This window comes from Amblyomma maculatum, chromosome 8 (assembly GCF_055883805.1).
Source record: "Amblyomma maculatum isolate TAMU_Amacu chromosome 8, ASM5588380v1, whole genome shotgun sequence".
In the NCBI taxonomy this organism is placed as follows: Eukaryota; Metazoa; Arthropoda; class Arachnida; order Ixodida; family Ixodidae; genus Amblyomma; species Amblyomma maculatum.
Window position 1 is genome coordinate 91,646,209 of NC_139351.1, and position 20,960 is coordinate 91,667,168.

Genomic DNA, 20,960 nt, shown 5'->3' on the forward strand with positions numbered 1-20,960 from the left:
GCATTGGAATTAGAGCGATTTAGCTTACCGTGATCCACGATCCGCCACCGTGACTCTCTACCGCGCGTGGGCTGATTGGTCCCGACGCGGCAGATCTGTGTGCCAATGTCCAGTATGTGGCGCCATCTATCGGCGTCAAGGGGGGTCTGGGCATGCGCAGTGGAACGCGCGGCTCTCTCTTAATTCGCCTACCGTTTGCGTTGCTGTGCACAGCTTCTGTTGATAGGCAAGCCATTTTCGTCTTTGAATTTGTTTCCATCGTGTATTTGCGGTATCGGAAGTCTCCTGGAGGTGCCTGAGTGACGGATAGTCTGCTGTGGAGGTTCAGTGCAGGTGGGTGGGTGTCAGTCTTTGAAAAGGAGGTTAGTATGTAGGTTTGTGGACGCGCTTGCAGATATGAGATAAACCTCCCGCGCCCAGATGCCTGGAATGTAGCGGATTCACAAGTCTACGCCGGGGGCTCTACTTCATCCATGTCAAATCTTAAGGTCATCTGGCGCCAAACATTTGGCCATCAAGCGGAACAGAGGAGGTGTGTCTGTGACGTCATACGATGTGGCCCGCCGCTGCAAGTGCGATGCGGGGAGCCGGCGGCGCTCACTAGCCTCACGGAACCATGGAAGTGCAACAAATCCGGGCAAAGGCAGAAAGGAATGTCGAGATTGCCCATAAGGATACACTCAACAACTGCCGTGAAATAACATAAGCGTACCGAATGGCCCGCAGCAGGTACACGGAGGCAGACAAGACGTCGTCCAAGGCCCAGGAGCATGCCTGGTGTCGCCTGTAGACCAACACATACCCACACCACTCTGTACACCAACAACTACCCCGATCGCTATATGTAAGGTTTACAAAGAACCCGCAGATCTGACCCATATACTATAGGCATATCCACGAAAGTCCACCACACCTATCAATACAACCAAACCACGGAGCAGTGGGAGTGACTGTGATGCACACGTCTAGCCTTGCCGTTCAAGCGGAGGTAGCGGCCTGCAGTCGCGGAGGCCGCTGATACTCAGGGGCTCCCGGCAGCCTGGTTCCCCATCCTCCCTACTTTAAACGAAAACAAACTCTTCATCATCATCAGAAACAAAGGTCAAATAAAGCACAACAAACGTCTCCAACCATGCTTAACCGAGTCTCCGCTCTTCATGTGACTAGGTTCGACCCAGTTGAACCACTTGTCAACTTCAGTTTCTCATTTAACTCAATCCCCCTTTCCCTTCCCTCCTTCATTCCTTCCCTTTCCACTTGTCTCACATGCCCGCCCTGGAATGGACTGTTACATAGCCTTAACTTTCTCCGGTTTCCTCCTTTCTCGCAGGATGCCAGCGGCGCGCGTGTCCCCGGCGGACGAGCCGCCGATATCGTGGACGGCCGATCGCCGGGGGACCGCGGGCGCCGACGGCCTCGGTCCCCCCGCCTCGCCCAGCGACACACCGCCGCCCACCGGACGTCACCGCAACAACGCCTCCTCCTCTAACTCACACCGGACGTCTGATACCGGCACCAAGGCCCCGTGCCCCGTCACACCGAGCACTGCCGCGACGACACCAGGTTGGTGACTACCTTAGTTCTTTAATTATGGTCATACTAGGTACAAAACTACAATTTTTATTAAGGTTAGAAGACTTGTCAAGGTTTGTGAAGATTACAAGATTGTGAGCCCGGCACAATGGTTCAGCGGACAAGACACGCGTCTTCGGAGCCCAATGATGAAGTTTCGATCTTAACCGCGGTTGTAGTGTTTTGATGGAGGCAAGATGCAAATGGCACCCGTGTACTGTGCTGTATCAGTGCACGTTAAAGAACATCAGATATAGTAGAAATTCATCCGTTGTCCTTCCTCCACTAGGCGTCCCTTATAGACTACGTCGCTTAGTGACGTTAAACGGTATATACAATGTATCATACCAAATAATGGTAGTGTCACATGTGACATTAACAGTCAGCTGTTTTCAGCGCTCTGTAACTGTTTTTCTTTCGCTACATTCGTTTTGAAATACTTGGCACAGTTCACCTGAACTCCACAAGCGGCATTCCAACTTCATAAACGTGTGCGCAGATTGGAGTCCCGCGACGACGGTGACCTCTAGTGGTGCGACGCCTTACCAGCGGCTGCTCGACGCCCTCACCCACGACAACAGGTGGCAAAAAGACGTGGCACTCGGCAGGAGGGTTGGATTCTATCGGTTTCGCGGAGAGCTGGGCACTGGAAACTTCTCACAGGTCAAGGTGGCCGTCCACTGTCTTGTAAAAGGTGATTCTCGACATCCGTATGGTCGGACAGTGTTTCAGTGTCTTTCTAACGAGTTTAAAGCACTTTATCGGGCAGCTACATGGGCATCCTCACTGGGTCATTTAAGGAATGATTGCTTTTTGTAATAAATTTGGTAAATGACTCTGACCACAACAGCTCTGCGCTGCAGCCAAAGAGTTGTGTTCAATAGAGACCCACTTCATTTGGCACGACGAAAGCATAATAGAGAGATTTAGCTTACCGTGATCCGCCACCGTGACTCTCTACCGCGCGTGGGCGGGGGCTCAAGCTGATTGGTCCCGACGTGGCAGGTCTGTGTGCCGATATCTAAAGTCCCTTGATAATTTGAAAGTAGCGACTTTCTGTGAACTATGCCGCCTCGCCGCGCACCCTCGCCGGTCCTCCTCTCTCACCTCTCCCATCGGACGGTGATTGGCTCCGCGGGCGGTCTTCGGGAAAAGCGCGCGTTAAGTTCGCTCTTTTTGTGGTTTCATTTTTCGTCGGCGACATTTTTTGGGCAGCTGCCGCTGCTACGACCGAGCTCCCTGACATCGCGCTTGCACTTCGCGTTATACGCGCTCCATTAGCGCAGCACTATGCCCAGTTGCTGCGCATTTCAGTTCACAAGCCGGCATGAAAAAGGCTTTGTTCTTTTCGCGATTCCGAGCGGCAAGAAAGACACTGTTAGAAGAAAAAAGTGGCTGCACAACATCGGCCGCAAGAACTTTACGCCGACGAAGACTGCCCATCTCTGCGAGGTACCAGCGAATGTGTATACTGAAACAACATGCAAGCGCATCACTAATCTGGCAATCTCACTTAATTCACTGATCATTTTGCGTCGTTATGCGTGTTATTGTTTTCACTTCATGGTACCGCTCAACGTGCTATAATAGCGACGGCTGATGCATACAATGCGCATATACATTCGCATACAATACCCGCTTTAATTTCTGAACTTAGGTCTCGCTTTTCAGCGATAGCGCGTGCAATGAAGGATATTATTAGGCATTAATAGGCTTATGTTGCAGGAAGGCGTGTAGAGAACTCGTCCACAGAACGTGTCTGCAAAACTATATATCCGCACATCAAAAATTTCTCTTTAAACCCTTAAAACTTTACCTCGTCCGAATCTGGCGAAAATTGGTGTCGAACCTAACTTGAATATGGCGAATTCAGTAGTTACGTCCAAATTTCGGGACCTCCCGCTAAATGCAGCCCCAGGAACCCTCTGAATTTGACCTCATCCGAATGTGACTAAAATCGATGTCTAAACTATAATTTGGGTATGGCGAATTCAGTGAAGTCGAATCCAAATTTCGGTGGTCGAGAGGGCTTTGGGGCGCGGACACTTTCCTTGGATGACGGGAAATCGGTGCGCGGTTCTTTGGCTCTCGATTTCGGCTCGACATCACCTCAAGGTCGCCGATAGCGGGACCTAAAGGCGTTTCATGCTTAATAGAAAAAAGTTCATATTCGTTTTCAAACCGCCGCGAAAATTCTTAACTACAAAAATGATTAAGCCGTTGTATGTGCAGTGCGCGGTGCCAAACTCAGACTGAACCTTAATGAAAAATTTTAGGATGGCCATCAAAGCAAATGTCCCAGCTTGTTCCCAGCAAACATCCCGCTACTAAAACTCCACTTGTGAGCATCTTCATAAACTGTACTTCCGCGAAAATTAGTTCGAGGTGAATCTAAATTTAACTAACAATTGGTATGCTGAAAATATTCTGGAATGTTCAAATATATTGTAAATATTAAGCTTCATATACTATGCCGTGTTGAGACAGACGGTATGGAAAAGTAAAAAGGAATGTGAGATGTATGCAGCAAGTGGTTTTGTTCGTGCCGCAAGCGCTCTTAATTGGCACTTTCATTTGCGCGTACGAGACGCTAACTTATGTGGCTCGTGGTAGTCAAGCGTCGCATGTCTTACTCGTGATTTTATTCAATCACAGAGTGTGGAAAAAGCGCGAACTTAAGAGCGCGCGCATGTGCCAGCCAACTGCCCGGACGGCGAGCGAGCGCTGCCCAAAAAAGCTTGCCGTGTGCAGGGCGCGCAGCCAGCGGGCGAGGATATTCGAGGAGGAAAACGCCGGAGTGGAGGAGAGTGTCGCTACTTTCAAATTATTGAGGGGCTTTACCGATATCCAGTATGTGGCGCCATCTATCGGCGTCAAGGGGGGTCTGGGCATGCGTAGTGGAACGCGTGGTGGCGGATCACGGTAGCGGATCACGGTAAGCTAAAACTCTCTAATAACAGCACCCAGACGGGCAAATCACAGTACATTAGGCACCACTGCCACTTGCCGACCGCACCGGCTAGTCATAGCCTAATTCATGCAGTAAATGCTGAGGTGCGGTCGCCGGTTTGTCAACGACGCGGCGGCTTCCCATGGACGCCGTTAGCGCGAAAAAAAACTCATAAGCTCACTCCCGCGAATAATTTTGTCCGATCATTCTTAGTTTGTGCCGTTGCTGCTACACACAAAAAAAAATCATGGAGCGATACGAACCGATCGGGTTCGAACTCTGGGCTCAGTAGCAGAGGTCTTAACCACGGAGCCACCATGACGGGTAATTTCTCTCTTTATAACTAGCTTTAAGTAGGCTTACAAACATCCGAAATTTGGCATGGCGGCTCCCACATGTCGTCACAAGTAGGGTTAAAAACCCATGGATTTCGATTTCACTATCAAGCGTGCCGTTGCACGAGGATTGATCGCGGAAGCCACGGTTGACACGGTAGCTCCCAGGTGGCGCCAAATGTACAGCTAAAATATCGAGTGACTCTAAGCTGAAACTGCAACTTTTTTATGCTTTCGCACTATAGTCGGTCTAACGGAGATAACACCGGTTACTTTTAAAGCCACGGCTTCATCGCCCAACAATGGCGATAAATGCCAGAAGAGCAAGCGGACGCGAAGTGGAAGAAGGATCCTTCTAAAACGCTGCCCTAGAGCACCTCAAGAACGGCTGATGCCGACATTTTGTGAGATTCTTAAAGCCGCTTGTCGAATCCGGAGAAGCACATCTTCCGGACAGCCACGCAAGCGACAAGGCGACACATCACAGAGTGCATACACGAGCGGCGTACAGGTGGTACTTCGTATATAAGCGCGGCACAACGCTGCAGTTAACGTATATACTTTGCAGTGGCCGAGTTTATTCATCCTACGACTTTCAGCGAGCACGCTGTGTCCACTGCAGACTATTTTTTCAGCCCCTTCGTTCACCACGAGGGCAATAATGTACCATTAACGAAGCGAGCACTGCTAGAAACCGTTCGTCTGCATTGCCTGCCCTTTAGATGATAATACGGGTACACCTGTACATGCTGCAGATAACACTGGGTTTCATCAAGCTCCCCTCTCAAACCCTCCGAGGCTGGAATTCTTATCGCGAGCCTCGAGATAACCTCGTGCCCAGCCGCGGGGTTACGAAATTCAGTGAGCCCTGACGAAGCACTCGAGCTCCAAACGCAAGCGCGGCGGTTCCAACGTCCCAAATAGGCCCATTGTGGATCACGGCCATTGATTTGATCACGGGCTCATCTTTTAGTATTTAAGCCGTCCTCGTTGTTTTCGAACAAATCAGTTGCAAGTAGCGCCCTGGCCTGTCTTTCTTCCCTGTTGTGTCGTTTTTGTTGCGCTTTTATATGTTTACGAACAAATTTTTTTAGCTTTTATCGGTCGTATTGCCAGCCCCCGCGCTATTTCCCTGTGCTTCACCTATAGGCCGACGTCGCAACCAAAGTTATAGCCGAGAAGCAGCACAGGTACCAGATTTCCCATGGTCGACGTCAGTCCGAGAAAATGATTTGAGCAAACCATGCATGTTCCCATAACACAGCCACTGATTACTGAGCGTATTGCGATGACTACGCATGTCGGCTGACTGCTTAAAACAAATTACTTACCCGCACACTCGTACTTGGCTCGTAGTTCTTCCTGTGCCACCTTGGAAGCATGGCGGCATTCTTACGTCTTGCGAGAAAGATACGGGCTGAACACTCCACAGTGGCTGAGCTCTCGACACACGCTGAGCACACGGCAAACATCAACCCAACTGGTTATTTTCCTGTGGTTGTTACTGGAGATGACTTCTTGAATTAGCAGTAGGGCGATATAGTACTCAATCACAGATGTTGCAAACACAATTCTTCCGCATGCCGCGAATGCGGTTCGTACTTTGTAGCGTATTGGCAGTCCGTGGAGAGATGACGTCTGATGCCAATACAGTAGCTCAGTTGAGCCTAAATAAACTATGCTCCGTCAGCTGAACAGCCAACGCTCCAGTTCTCGCTGGTCACCGCACCGCGTAGCGCTGCGGTTGGCGAACGCACCGATGACGGCAATTCCAGGCGTTCTCACGTTTGCAGCAACGCATGAAGTTAACTTTTCAAGCGCGCCGCTTCTCAAGCCTCGGTTCGCCATGGGGCTGAGTCACGCGTTGGCTCGCCTCGTATATCACCTATCTAAGCGGCTGTTTCATCGTAAGCCAGCCTTTTATAAGGAAAGAAAAATTCTGCGCAGGCAATGATTATCTGCTAGACTAGCCTCCTAGCGAACAGTACGAACGACCTCGCACTTTCATCGGCGTGTTCGTACGCCACAAAGGCGCGAGCTGACTTTCCGTCGCTGCGGTGATATGTCCCCCCCCCCCCCCCCCCCCGCCTTCTTTTTTTTGCTCTTCAAGATACGCATAGCAGTGCAAATGTTGAGTGAGCCCTTTTCGAACGCGCACAGTCGACTGAACCTATAGGTCTTCCTTGGAACCTTGGTCTACTCCAAAATACTAAGGACATCAACTGCCTCTTCCTCCCGAAACTCAGACGCACACATTGCGCTAGACAAATAAAAGCACTGAGTACGCGACCACGACGTTACGCCGAGATGACACGTAATACCCCTCAGTGGGTCTTTAAGGGTGTTGTAAATCAAATAATCAAATAAAAACGAAAGAGCAGCGACGCACGCACGACAGAAAGGGTGACAATGTCGAAGCGCAGCAAAAAAGAAAAAGCAGCCGGTCAATGGATAGAGGAAATGGGGCCCGCTGTGCCTTACTAATTACCTAAGCGATGAGGGGGGAGCTATACATTCCAATTAGGAAACAGCGCCAATTAACTCTATGCAGTCACACTGCGCACATGCGAGCTCTACCGCATATCCGAATTAACCGCATCCTGGTCGATTTCCTGCGAACTAACTGGAGTTGCACGCCTTGAACCGAACATACATTTCACATAACCAAAAAGAGTTTCTGAATAACCGATTTTTACCGAATTGAGGGCAGGTCGAATTAACAAGCTCTTACTGTACCAGTTCGAATGATGTAATGTGGAACGGTTGCCACGCCCGATATTTTAAACGCCAACTAATGGCAGGATATCAAAAGGCGTTACCGAGGAAGGGGTGTGCATGGCAATTCCGCCGCTGCTTACGACCTACTGTAAGTAGACAACGCACTCCTGATGTTCATCCGGATGCAAAAGACGCGTTTATTTCAGACGAAATTGTATTTGAGACTTGCCACTTGAAATTAACCGTAGATTTCAAGACCGGAAAGAACTCCGTGACCGCCGTCAGGAGTCTGCGACATGAACTGCCCTGGTGTCACATCAGTATGCTGGCGAAAACGGCCAGTTGTGGCGGTTTTCAGTGTATCTAACTTTTTAAAATAACGCAGGAATGCATTGACATGACTCAAATTTACGCATTCCTCCATTTTCGTTTACCTCTGCGCTCGTACTCCTCTCGACGCAGAGAAAGTGGCGGTGAAGATCCTGGACAAAAGCAAGATGGACGCCAAGACGCAGCGCATGCTGGCCAGGGAGATCGCCAGCATGGAGGCACTGCACCACCCGCACGTGATCCGACTGTACGAGGTGATCGAGACCCTGAGCCGGGTACATCTGGCGCTCGAGTTTGCGCCGGGTGGGGAGCTCTTCCAGAAAATCACCAGTGACGGACGCTACGCGGAGGAGGACGCCCGTGTCGTCTTCGCCCAGGTGGCCTCGGCCATCAACCACATGGTGGGCCTTCATTTCGTCCCGCTGCGCCCCCGTTACATCAGTTTGATCTTTTTGTTAAGTTTTAATTCAGAATTCTGCTGTTCTTCGAGGGAGGGGAGGGGGACTGTGTGCTAATGAGCATATCCGTGAAAACAGAGCAAACCTTAACGTAATTAGGGTTAACCGAGTAGTAAAGTGCGTGTATGCAAATTAGGTCCCGTAAGTAAAGGAAGCCGTAGACGCTCTGTCGCATCATATCCTTAAAAGCGGAACTTCAGTGTCCCACAAATAACACTTTTTCGAGCATAAAGTAGGACAGTAACTGACACACGTCAGCACTAAACATTGGTCTAATTTGGAGCGCGTTTACAGGGCAATAATCCGATGTTGCACCGAATTGCCAACGCAGCACCAATATTAGACCCATGATTTGAGCTGAGCCGGCACAATTGCTCCGCGACAGAAAGTAGTCCGTTGTTAGGGCTTTCCTTGTTATGCAAATAAAAAGCTAACCGTCACCGCAAATTAAAAGCGCAAGTATTTCGATGCCTCTGGTTTGTTTGGTATGTCAAATATTAAAAACTGATTCTCTTTATTGCTCAGGGTAATTACACACACGATGCTTACCAATGCCCATTGTTAGCAACTTCTGTTTTTTTTTTTTTTTATAGTATATCCTACTATAGAAGTACACGTTTTACTACTTTTTGTAAGCGGACGAAGTCCTTAGCACCTCTCCGAATTTCCCGCACGCGCACATAATTTACAATGAAACTTGGTAGATTAACAGTACTAATTGATTATGAGGAAATAAAAAGTACAGTACCTCTTTTCGGCACACGACCAAACCACACCGTGAGGGATGAGGGAGGTAATGATGAAAAGATGAGAGCTGGTCGTACAGCGACCGGCTCCATATCAATTTCGACCGCTTGATGTATACATATATATAGTAGCGCGCCCTGGTCGAGAAATGCACAGTTAGCAGTTGCATTTATCCTGTTCTTTCCTTTGGTTCTTCGGCTGTGTCGAAGATTTGCATTTTTCCCTAAGATAGTCTTTGTTATAGTGTCATATGTGGTCAGTTTGACCAGGCCGGTGCCGTGATAATGTGTTTTTGGTCTCCGCGAAAGGGAAAGGTCAAGGGTGAAGGTTGTACGAAGCATCGGAAAACTAGACAGAACGGCGGCACCGGTGATCGAACCTTGCACCTGCTCATATAAGGCAAATCTCAAAGCTCTATGCGCGCTACAGCGTCGGTTATAAAAGCAGGCAGGTTTCCATAGTATTTTGAAGTGGATGCGTTGTAAGCTACGCTAAAGCAGGAAGTGAAGACGGGAGAACATGACGTTCCATGCTGTAATCGACAATTCCTTCAATCAAACCCAAGTTCCTTATTTCAGGTCCCTTTTCCCTGCAGAATCTTGAAGACGCCACTTTAAAAAAAAAAAAGGAAAACATTTCCTAGCTACCACATAACAACCAATCACTAGAACCACAAACTACCTTGATAGGATTTTTTTACGCAGCTCCCGATTATTTCAGACATGAGATGCCGATAACAGCTACTACCGAGCAATTAAGCTGTACAACTTCTCGCTTAAAAATGATGCTTTTTTAGATATGGCAAGTGCAATTAGTCACTTGTTTTAACGTGCATGTGATATTCGCGTGAACATTTCAATTTGCACTTGACACGAGCATAACGGTCAGTCAAAGCACACTTGCGCTGCTGTAGGTATCTACTGCAGAAATCTATATACACACTTCCTTAACTATCTCCTTCTAGCAAAGTTGGAGCCAAATCCGGTTGTTCGAATTCCCTGACACTCCGAAAGAATTTCCCTTTCGAAAATCTCCCCACCACCTGTATTTCCGTGAAAAGGAGGAAGTTCCCGAGTCGAACACCACTGCTGGAGCAGAACAGAAAAGCCCGAGACAGGAGACTGTCCTGTGCGCTCGCGTTTTAAGGCGAAAGCATTTAATGGCTCATGCTGTTGTGGACAAAATGTGTCCCGCTTTTGCAGCGTTCTGATTGGCCGAGGCGGATGACGTCCTAGAGGTCTCGACCAATCACAGAGCACCATCACAGTATGCGCGAATGGGTGCCTTATGTGGTCATATGCCAATGAATGGTCAATTAATGAATAATGAATTAATTGCCAATTGATGACTAATTGATTATTTAGTTAATTAACTAATTAATTATAAATAACTATCTTAAATATTTATTGAATTACTATTAATTAGTGCCAGTTGCGTAGCAGAATGCGGCGCTCAGGCTTTCCCCTTTCACTACTTTAGTCGCTAAAGTCCCTCATAATTTTTTCCAGTCCAGAGCATAAACGTGGAACGGGGCACCAAACATGGTATGCAGCATCGAAAGGATTATCGCAAGGCTTCATTTCCATTGTAATTATGTTTGGTTTTATGGCGCATAAGCGACTAAGGCTATCATACACCAAATAGACGGTTACAGATGTATGTTATGCTGTAGAGAAGTGTTCAGATTTATGAGTCAACGACTTCATTTCATCCAAAGAGCAAGTTTGGGCAGAATGATCTGGTTTGTAAAATACTGCGGGGAGCTTTGCCCTCAGTTTGGTTTCTGCACAGAAATGAAAAAAAAAAAAAACTCTTATTGAAAACGCCACGCTTGACGTACGCAGCACGAACGCAACATCGTGCATCGCGACATCAAGGCGGAAAACGTGTTCATCGCGGGCCACAACCTGGTCAAGGTTGGCGACTTCGGCTTCAGCACGCAGCTACGGTCCAGGGAGGAGGCCCTGAGTACCTTCTGCGGCTCCCCGCCGTACGCGGCGCCCGAGCTGTTCCGCGACGAGAGCTACGCGGGGCCCGGCGTGGACGTGTGGGCGCTGGGCGTGCTCCTGTACTTCGTGGTGACCGCCTGTATGCCCTTCAGGGCGCAGACCGTGGCCGCGCTCAAGAAGCTCATCCTCGAGGGACACTACGCGATGCCCGAATACCTGTCCGAGCCATGCAAGAAGCTCATCGCCTCCATACTGCAGGTGAGCCCATCATCCTTCCTTCTTTCCCGGAAAGACCGTTGCTGGTGTGACGAGACGTCGCGGCATCGGTGGAACTCGCTGTTGGGAGGCTGACGAGCTGTTGGCCTTTCATGAAGTATTTAGGCATATATCAGACAGGCATAGACGTAAGCAAGATTCCGGTACGTATACTTGCTGCACATGCACAGTCACAATTGTGCGTGAGGTGTGGCGCACATTTCCACTACGTTTACGCAACAGGTATACAGATAGACTGTGGCTAGCTCGGTTGTTGCCTGCACCAAGCCCAATCACTTCCGCCGTGCCTGCACCACTACCAATGCCAGGTGTACAAACTCCAAAGCAGCGTCACGCGTAAATTGGCGCTGGAAGAATTATAGCAGGATGCAGACAAAAATAAAATCCGATGCGGCACAGAAGCTTTCCACCAACTGGCGTTGACTTAGTACATAGTGGTCAACAACCTTTCGCCTACTACAGCTTCGCATCGCAGGTGCTCAGAGTTTGGCTGTGACGTCATGAAAATAGGCACCCGCCATTGGCTAGCTGGAGGGCCTCCTGCGAGGGAAATTTCTTGCTTCATTCTCGAATTCCGTCCGGCTACAGTTAGTCTCCGGTACGCTAAAGCTCTCTGGTGATGTTGGCGGACTTCATTCTTATTGGCTCGAGTACATCTTTGGCCGAAGAGCCCATATGGCACAAGGAGTTTTGTCCTACTCAAGGCGGTAGTGTCAAAGGCTTTTTCCAAACAATTCACGCCGGAGAAAGCGAGCGGAAACTTAATCATGGGAATTTTTTGTACCCGCTGGAAACCGTGGTGGATGTTTGGCGGCACTGGAGACAGCGTACTTGCCGCACAAGGAAGGTAGAAGCTCAAACCACTACGCCCCACACCGGTACAACCACTCCCCACAAAACGTGCTCGTTTTATGGATTTACGTGCTAGAGAAACAAAATTAGAGGGTCTCTCTGATGTCTGTTAAGAGGATAATGGCGAAAGCCTACTCTTCCTCTCCTATCATTTGCTTCTTATCGGCATTTGTTGCAGTGCTAAATATAATTATGATTGGTTTACAGGAAAGTAAAGACCTAGTATATCGGTCACACTTTCTCAGGCAAGTGTTAGTTTGGACGGTACACCATCGCGATCCTGTCGCGTGGCGTTCTTTGGCGCGCGTTCAAATGTGGGATTGCATGCACAGAAGGGAGCGGAGGGGCCTCTACCTCGACGGCAATAAACTTATTTTGAACTTGAACTTGGCAGGAGCGTTAGACAAGAACACATCTCGCGGAATATGACAGATCCTATATATGAACAACTTTCGCCCATGGGATTTCGTTACGTGGGCCTAAAAAGGCTTTCGTCTTAATGTATTTCACGCCTCACGCATGCGTCGTACCAGATTTATATGCAATGCATTTGATGCCCTCTCGCATATTTAGCGGTGAAATTGCTAGCAGATATAACACGGCGCCAAACAACAGGCAGCGGCTTCCTCCCTTATGTATAGGGAGCTTGCATGAAGTGATGCATGCTGGGTAATCCGCCATGATGATGTCGTTGGCAGCAGACGAAGCAGCACGGGACTGTCACACAGCTTCGTCTGCATGGTCGCGTAGTGCGCGCAGACGATATGCTGGTGCGATCGGACAGACCGACTGCGAGTTCTTCACGATACCAAGAATATGTCTGCCCGAGGGCGAGAAGGCAAAGGATTCCTCTAGCGACGCCGACGCGAATGGCTCGCACGGGCCAAAACACGCGAGATCGACGCCAATGCGGGCAAGTATTATACTTGCCAGAACTAGAAATCATGAAAGTCGGCGATCGGGCGGCCAGGTACAGATGCATAGTGCAGTCAGTCGGTCTCGCTTAGCTTGAACAGGCCCAAGTACGTCGCACTGCTTTGGATTTCTTCATAGCGCGCCCGATTTTTCGGGCACAGCGTCGACGCGTACGTTCCTCAGTAATCTGCCGACAATTGCACGCACGCATGTAAGGGCAGCGCACGAAAAGCCGCATATTTGCTCGGTGGATCGTCGAAAACGACAAGGCACTTGCTCAATTCAGCCTGACTGCGCTGCCTGTCGTCTGCTGCCAGCGACATCATCATGGCGGATTACCCGGCATGCATCACTTCATGCAAGCTCCCTATATACAAAAGAAATGCCGCTTACACCTGCTGGTAATGTGATTTTTGGGCGCACCTGCTGCACCGTTTGATCGAGGCATAATAGCGACCGCAGACAACCGCAGACGTATGGTGCTTTGATGCCTTTCGCCAAGGCATCGAGGCACCATACGCAGACGGAACACGCAGTGCCGAACGAAGGCGGCTCTGATTTTACAGCCGGCGGCGTGTGTGAGCTCACAAGTGGACCTAGAAATACGTCAAGCAGCCGTATAACGCAAAAGCTATGACGACATAATTTCGTGACACTGACAGATCCACAACAGAGCTACGACGGACTCCAACGGCGGCAGTCTCCTCGACATTTGTATCAAAACTGTAATGCAATATTTCGTCATACAGTGTCCCTGGGTAGCGTCATGCGATTCTTTGTCGCATTTGGCATATATCTGCTAGTAAAATTGGAGGTGAGCAAACTAACTGACGACGCAGTTTGAATCCAATATCTTCAAACCGTACGTGGTTTCGGATAATGACGCAGTGTAAACACACGTCGAAAACATTTCCGATCGCCGTAAGCATTCTGATGTGTCTGCGGAATTTGTTTCCTGCGGGGGAAGGGGTCGTTAGGCAGCATTAACCGTACTCAGACGGCGAGTTCCGCAGCAGCAGCAGCCGCCTACCGCCGTCGCTTTTACGGTAGATTTCGCTGTCGCCGGACTTTCATCCTCCGCTGTGCTCCGCGTTCGCTCGCTGTGCTCGTCCGCTCCGCTAGTCGCGAACACGTGCAGTTGCGCTCTAAACAAAAATAGGGGCCAAGACTGGCTTCTCCCGTTGCCTTTTGCCCTTTACTGACAGGCAATACGCGCCACCATGCATTTCGCCGGGGAATGACTACTGGGACGCCGTGACGCCGGGACGCCGTGACAGCTACCGCTTCGTCTACAATCAACATCTCGTTCTGGTAGCTGAATCGTGCAGAAACCAGGGACGTTTTTCTTCAGTCTAGTTTAGCAGGCACCTGTAGTGTTGACTGTGTGTTAATATAAGAGCTGTTTTTATGCCAGTACTACTGCTTCTCTTGAATCGATGTTAAGTCAGAAACATATGCTTATTGTTCAAACCTCGCAGGTGCGCCCTCAAGACCGGCCGACGGTGGCTGACATCGGCTGCTCCGAGTGGCTCCGGAGTCAGCGGTTGCCCGAAGGCTATCCCCGCTACAACATGTTCCCCACGCTCGATCCGGACGCCACGGTGTCCGAAGAAGAGCTCGAAGCCCGTTCCCACCTGCGCGAGCTGGGCATCGATGACGAACTTATGCGCGACTGTGCAGACAAGGGCGCGCGCAGCGCCGTCACGGGGGCCTACCGCATCGTCCTACACAAAATCCAAACAGCGCCGCCACCCGCACTCGACAACGTGGACAGCGAGTCGGCCGGAACGGCGACGGGAACACCATCGCCTGGAACGCACAAGGCAGATCGCATCTCACTCGGCGCTGACAGACTCTTTTCCGTCAAGAACCGCAAGTCCAAAGCATGCGTCGTGCTATGATGCCGCGCTGTGCTGTTCATGCACCACCGATCGATGTCCGACGTCTTCAGCAAAGTTCACATCGTACCACGCGCGTAGGCGCGCGGCCATGGAACGCAGTTCAGGTGGAACCATCACGTGAATGCAACCACCTGGGGTGCAAAACGAAGCGGACCTTGTCTTCCTTTATGCAGACATTTCTTTTTCGACACTCATCAACAGGAAACTAAGGGCATTGACCTCTACAACAAGACTGCAGTCAAGTTTGTGCGACAAGAAAAACGCAACTGCACAAATGACGTGAACTCTCTACATGGTCACATTTTACTGCCGAGGGCAGGCATCTGTGGTTTTAATGCAGACAGCAAGTCCGAAGTGTGTGTCATACTAGTTCAGCCAACGGAGTGGATCAACCAGACCTGCAAGCACCACCTTTATTGGTGCCATAGCTATGGGTAATTAAAACCACTGGACACCAGAAAGATTCGAAAATGTCCACGGTGCTGACATCAGTGCGGCAATAGATGTCGGAATGTACTATTGGGGACAAAAGTTTCCAGGATGCATCATCAGAAATTGTGGCCAATAGCTCCGTTGTTAGCCGGTGCCCGAAGACCAGACTTAACGATCTGAAAGTCGGACTCTCATGTTGTGACGTAGCTAGCGAAATCAAGAGATTGCCAAATGATACTGCCCAAATTTGCTTTTCTCGTGTTCTGGAAACTTTTGTCCCCATTAGTACCTGCCTTAAGAGCAAGTGAAGCCACTGGCACTTCTTAATGTCGAATGCAGATAGACTTTTTTCTCATGAACTTGTGTGTTTGAATGTGCACCACATTTTGATATGTCCATTCGTTGTTGTTCCTTAATTTTTTTAAAGGTTCGGTGTCAAGGTGATGACTACATGTTTAAACATATGCCATGTTTCAAAATGTCAGACTCCTTTATTTTGTTTTTTAAACGTTGTTGTTGAGGTGATCTCGTCAGTGTTGTATGCGTCACTATGTCTCAAGCATGACATGTCCCTGCCAAAGTCCTGCAACTACTACTCGTTGACCATAACCAAGCATTTCTCGGTTAAGAGGAGATGCTTTGGTTCCACATTTCTGTTGATGTGCAATGACAATGTTTTTGTGAAAAGCTTGGCGCTCATCATGGCTGTGTCTGAAGCAGGAATGCAGCCGAGTGGCAGTGCCATTACCAGTGGCGATTCATGGCACTGAAGATGCATTGGCCAAGGAGGCATGTCCCTTCCGCTGTTACCAGGTTTCAAGCATGTGATAGCCCTCTTCAGCTTCCAACTGCTTCCCCGACATAAAATAGGCTACAAGGTTAACCCCAAAACATAAAACATCTTTCCGTAGCTACAGTCACACATGGTGTCTCTTTAAGACTTAAATAATGCATGCCTGCTATTGTGCATGAAGGTTTCAGTTAGGCTAAGGTTTGCTAACATTTTCTAGTCACAGCACTATAAAGTCCAGTGGAACACTAAATTTAGCCACTTAACACAGTGGACAATGGTAGACATGTGTTTGTCACATGTTGCACAAACCCAGCGATTATATTTGTTTGCAGTGGTGCAAACGGCACAGTAAAAAGGTGAACATCTTTGTTCAAACCACCATTTTTAGCCCACGCAATAGCTAAGATGCAATGACCAGACCTACTTAAATTTTTTTTTATATGTCAGCATTTGAGTGCGTCCTCTCGATAATCAACTGTAAAAGTTGCTTCACAAAAATGCCACAGGAATCTATTCAAATTTTTTAGGTTACAGTAGATGAAAAATCACTTTAAACACTCAAGAGGACTTTGCAAGCAAACTTATCATAGCATTCCAATGACAAATAGCATTCCACTGTGACCGAAAATGGAGCTTTTTCTATGATCTAGGCGACGACAAAAGAAAAAAAAAATTAGAGGCACCACCACCAAGGCTGTTTTTGCAGCGAAACTAAGGTAACATTAAAGATCTTTGTAATATGCAGCCTCCCAAAGCTAGACCACATGCTATCCAACCCTGGCCAGCAGTCATAGAGTCCATGTCGCACTTGATGTCGTAGGATTGAATAGTGTATTGAGAAAAAAATACTTATTACCTAAGTTCAAATTTCCCTCCATTTTCTTTTTTTTCCTGCCGAATTAACATCAACATGACATCAACAGCAGCAAAAAAATGCCCAACTATTGAATTTCTCGGAAAAACAAAAGAGATTTGACCAAGCCACCCTGAATATTCCTTTAGTGTCAAGATCTACAAGACTCGCAGAGAACTCTGAATACCAGAGGGCAGATTAAAAATTACCCTTGTTAGCTTGAGAGCTAGCAGTGGGAACGAAAAAGTGATCCATCCCGAATGTTGAGCTGCAAGATTTTTCTGTTTGTATGCAATAGCACAATATACGCTACCAGTCCCAACTGAGCGTCTTATCTCCTTTGCATGCACTCCACCATTGTCCTGTCTTTCAGATATTCCTCAGACTGTGATCTCTGCACGGCACTTGTCCAAACACTAGACACGGCAAGCAGCCGTCCTATTGCACTGTTAAAATAGCACATCTTGAGATGTGAAGCAACGTGAAGTCATTTTCGGGCCGCTTTGTATTCCTTGCGCGAACTGTCTTTGCAACTGTCATGTGTCTTGATGAGTGAAGATTGTTCCGAGAGAGTAACTTTATTGTTCGGTTCTACACGTCCACTTAAGAAGCTATTGCAATTAAGTGATGGCACAAACGTTTTCCACACTGAATTGCTGTTCAGATGCAACATGCATGCGCATCAAGAACATTGTGCTCTTATTCTGATCAACCAGATTACACGAAGTTTATATGTACACAAGGAAAAAAAAGCCATTTTTAGCTGAACTTTTGCACGGTCACAGGTTCACGTGAGCTTAGTACCTCCCCCGCCTTTGACTCTGTTTACAGGGAAACCAGTGAAAACGCACTGTGACGCATTCTACTTTATAAATCACGTTTCACCGTACCAGCATTGTGACACATTCTACTTTATAAATCACGTTTCACCGTACCAGCACAGCGTAATATGGACAACCATGTTTTGAAATTAGCGCGAGCTTAAAGCCACCAGGCAAGCATGCCAACGAAAAGATGTGCCAAACACAACACCCTTTTGTTTTCGTTTTTCTTGATGATGCAACATAATCTGTTGGTCCAAGCTATGGTATTGCTTTTGCATGGCTGACAACGAATTTTTGTAGAGACTGATTACATGCATGACACATCCTTAGTGACACCACTGTGCTTACATTAGGACTGCTGTTTCTCAAGTTTCAGCCCTGCAGTGCGGTTTTTATGTCTTTTCTTTTTAGACGCTTTACTAGCTTGTTTAAATTCTTTTAGTGCATTCAGCACTGGCTGTTCTATTGTCAAACCCCCCCCCTTGAACCCTGAACCAATGAACCCTGAACGAATAGGGCCAACTTTTGAGTATGGGCACCGGTTAATAAACCTTCTTGAGCTGTACGTCCAATCTTCTCATTACCTCAAGGTACTCTTGGGAGAGGGATAATGAATGCTGGTTACAGCATGGCAGTTATGGGACACTATAGTGGAGGGCTCCGGAAATTTCAACCCCTCGGAGTTGTTCAAAGTGCATGAACATTGTACAACACACGGGCATGTTCCATTTCGCTTCCATCCAAGCATGGTTGCTGCAGCCGGGGTTGAATCTGAATCCTTGGGATTAGCAGAATGCCCCAAGCATCGAGCTATCGCAGTGGGATCTTGGATGAAAACAATGGCTATGCTTCTCATTGCTTGATGCTATTACATGACGGTAAGCTGTCGTGATTAGCACTCTGCTGATGTCACTTAGTAATTAGGTCTCTGGTGAGTAAACTCTTCTTACTACTGCCCTCTAGTTAAATTTTTTTTTATTTTTGCGACGAGGCTTGGCAGAACAGTGACCGCCCACTTCTGATTCTTTTTTTTAACTGAAACTACACTGCGGCCTTTTGAACTGTGCTATTTCACATTGCACTGCACTGTAGTGTACTGTAGTGCAGTGCTATTTCACATTGCACTGCACTGTAGTGTACTGTAGTGCAGCACTGTCGTGCTACTATGGTGCGTTAATTTAGCGTTCCGTTTCACATACTCTGGGTTGCCAGATCATAGTCCGCACTTGCCCCCATGGCAGAAACTGGACAGAACAACGCAGTCTAGTACCTAGCCAGACAGCAGTTCATTCACTTGTCTGTACATAAAAGCCATCACTCGGTGGTTAAAACCAGAACCAAAACTGCACAAGAAAAAAAAATTCGATTATAAATTATTCAGCTGCAATAAACGAATTTCAGGTCATGGCTTATGTACTTTGTCTTCTCCACTACTCTAAAAAAAAAAAAAAAAGAAATCTCGCATCCGAAAATTTAGTGTCTCCTACTACTATAAATTGCAACTTGCTGCGCGTAATGTCAACTCGACATCCCCTAGCCATGAGGGAGCTGTGGGGAAGTGGCGGTGGGAGGTGTTACGGCTTGGTTAAAGCTTCTGATTAGAGCTGCAATGTCCTTCCTGTTTCTTTCCCCTTTTCCTTTCTTCCTTCTATGTCATCAGCTTTCCCGTGCTCTTGCAGTTTTTTAAGATACAAATCTGCTATAAAGAAAAAAAATCCGTCACATTTCTGATCAAAGGAATTGGGTTAGCATATAACTTGATGGATATCAGAATTTCTATGTGAATATGGAATGTCCGTGTAAGCGTGAAAAGCATGCTTCTGACACCTACACATGTATGGGTGAAAGCCAGCTAAATAAGAACGAGCTTTGAGATGCCTGTTTTTGACATCAGTTATTTCAAGCCACATTGCCAATCAAGAAAACTTTAAGAAGGCTCGCCTTTGATGTTGACAGCCTTCAAAACTGCAATATAATTTTGCCCTTGTTAACCGAAAGGTTGGCTAGTTAATTTTATCAATTAATGTGATCACTAGAATCCATAGCATACATACTGTATGTTAATAGATAATAATGCAGGCTTTCGACTTTCTGCATTTCTCCTTTGCTGCCCTGTGTCAACAGATTTTGATCATTGAGCCTTGTGTCTGGGGAACTGGTCTGAAACTGGCTGCGGCGGCTACATTATTGTTGGTGACGATGATCAATCATTTTTATTCGCTCATGGGCAGCTGAGGGCAAAGAGCGTAACAGACTGACATTGGATGGTTAATATGTGAATTGGCAAAAAGTCTTTGGTCAAAATGCACGGAACCCATATATCAGTGCATGTTACAGAATCCCAGATGGTAGAAGTTATCCGGAGCCCTAAATATGAAGTCTGTCATAGCGTAAGCTAGTTTGATTCATTAAATCCTATAGACCATAAACCTGGTAAATACTGGCTGCAAAGCAGCCTTAACACAAGCTGTGGGGGCTTTACTCAACTAGAATCGAGAGTCAGCACTCTCGGGGCACTTGGTGTGGTTCGGGACATAGCCTTGTAATTTGTGATCTTCTTGATCCTTTCCTTTGTCAGCTTGCCTCTTCAGCCAAGCAATTCATCTTGAGTCGTCTTTCTACAAGGTTCCACAAAGCAGTCCCTATTAACCCGTGGACAAGGTTGATGCAGTCCTTTTTGTAAATTTTGGTGAATCCGTATGCTTCTGCCTTAAACAAGGCGTGTTAAGTCAACCTGTCTCCGTCAGACAGGATGGCCATGCAGTGTAAACCATGTTTGGCCAAAGACCTCCGAAACATGGTCGGCTTTCACCTTCATGCAGCAAGATCTGAGTTCAGCCAGATCTGTAGTCTATATTCCACTGGCACTCGTGAGTCATGAGCCAGTCACTTTAACTTCTTCCTGTCGTTCCACAATATAAAAGGTAAAAGTTTGAGAACACAATACGGTCAATTGGGAGGAGGAGGAGGAACTGTGAGGACAGTGTAGAGCTTGACAAAGCAGTCCACACAGATCTGGCAGCTGCTACCATGACTCACCAGAGTCTATCGAAGG

General features: G+C 47.8%; 1 protein-coding gene across 1 annotated transcript; it reads left to right on the plus strand.

Annotated features, from left to right (window-relative positions):
* The first annotated feature begins 1,331 nt into the window (after positions 1-1,331).
* On the plus strand, positions 1,332-16,034 carry LOC146181793 (serine/threonine-protein kinase NIM1). Its single transcript, XM_084576793.1, has 5 exons — positions 1,332-1,563; positions 2,072-2,266; positions 8,038-8,306; positions 10,955-11,317; positions 14,581-16,034. The coding sequence occupies exons 1-5, from the start codon at positions 1,332-1,334 to the stop codon at positions 15,001-15,003; spliced, it is 1,482 nt and encodes a 493-aa protein (XP_084432919.1). The 3' UTR covers positions 15,004-16,034.
* The last annotated feature ends 4,926 nt before the right edge of the window (positions 16,035-20,960 follow it).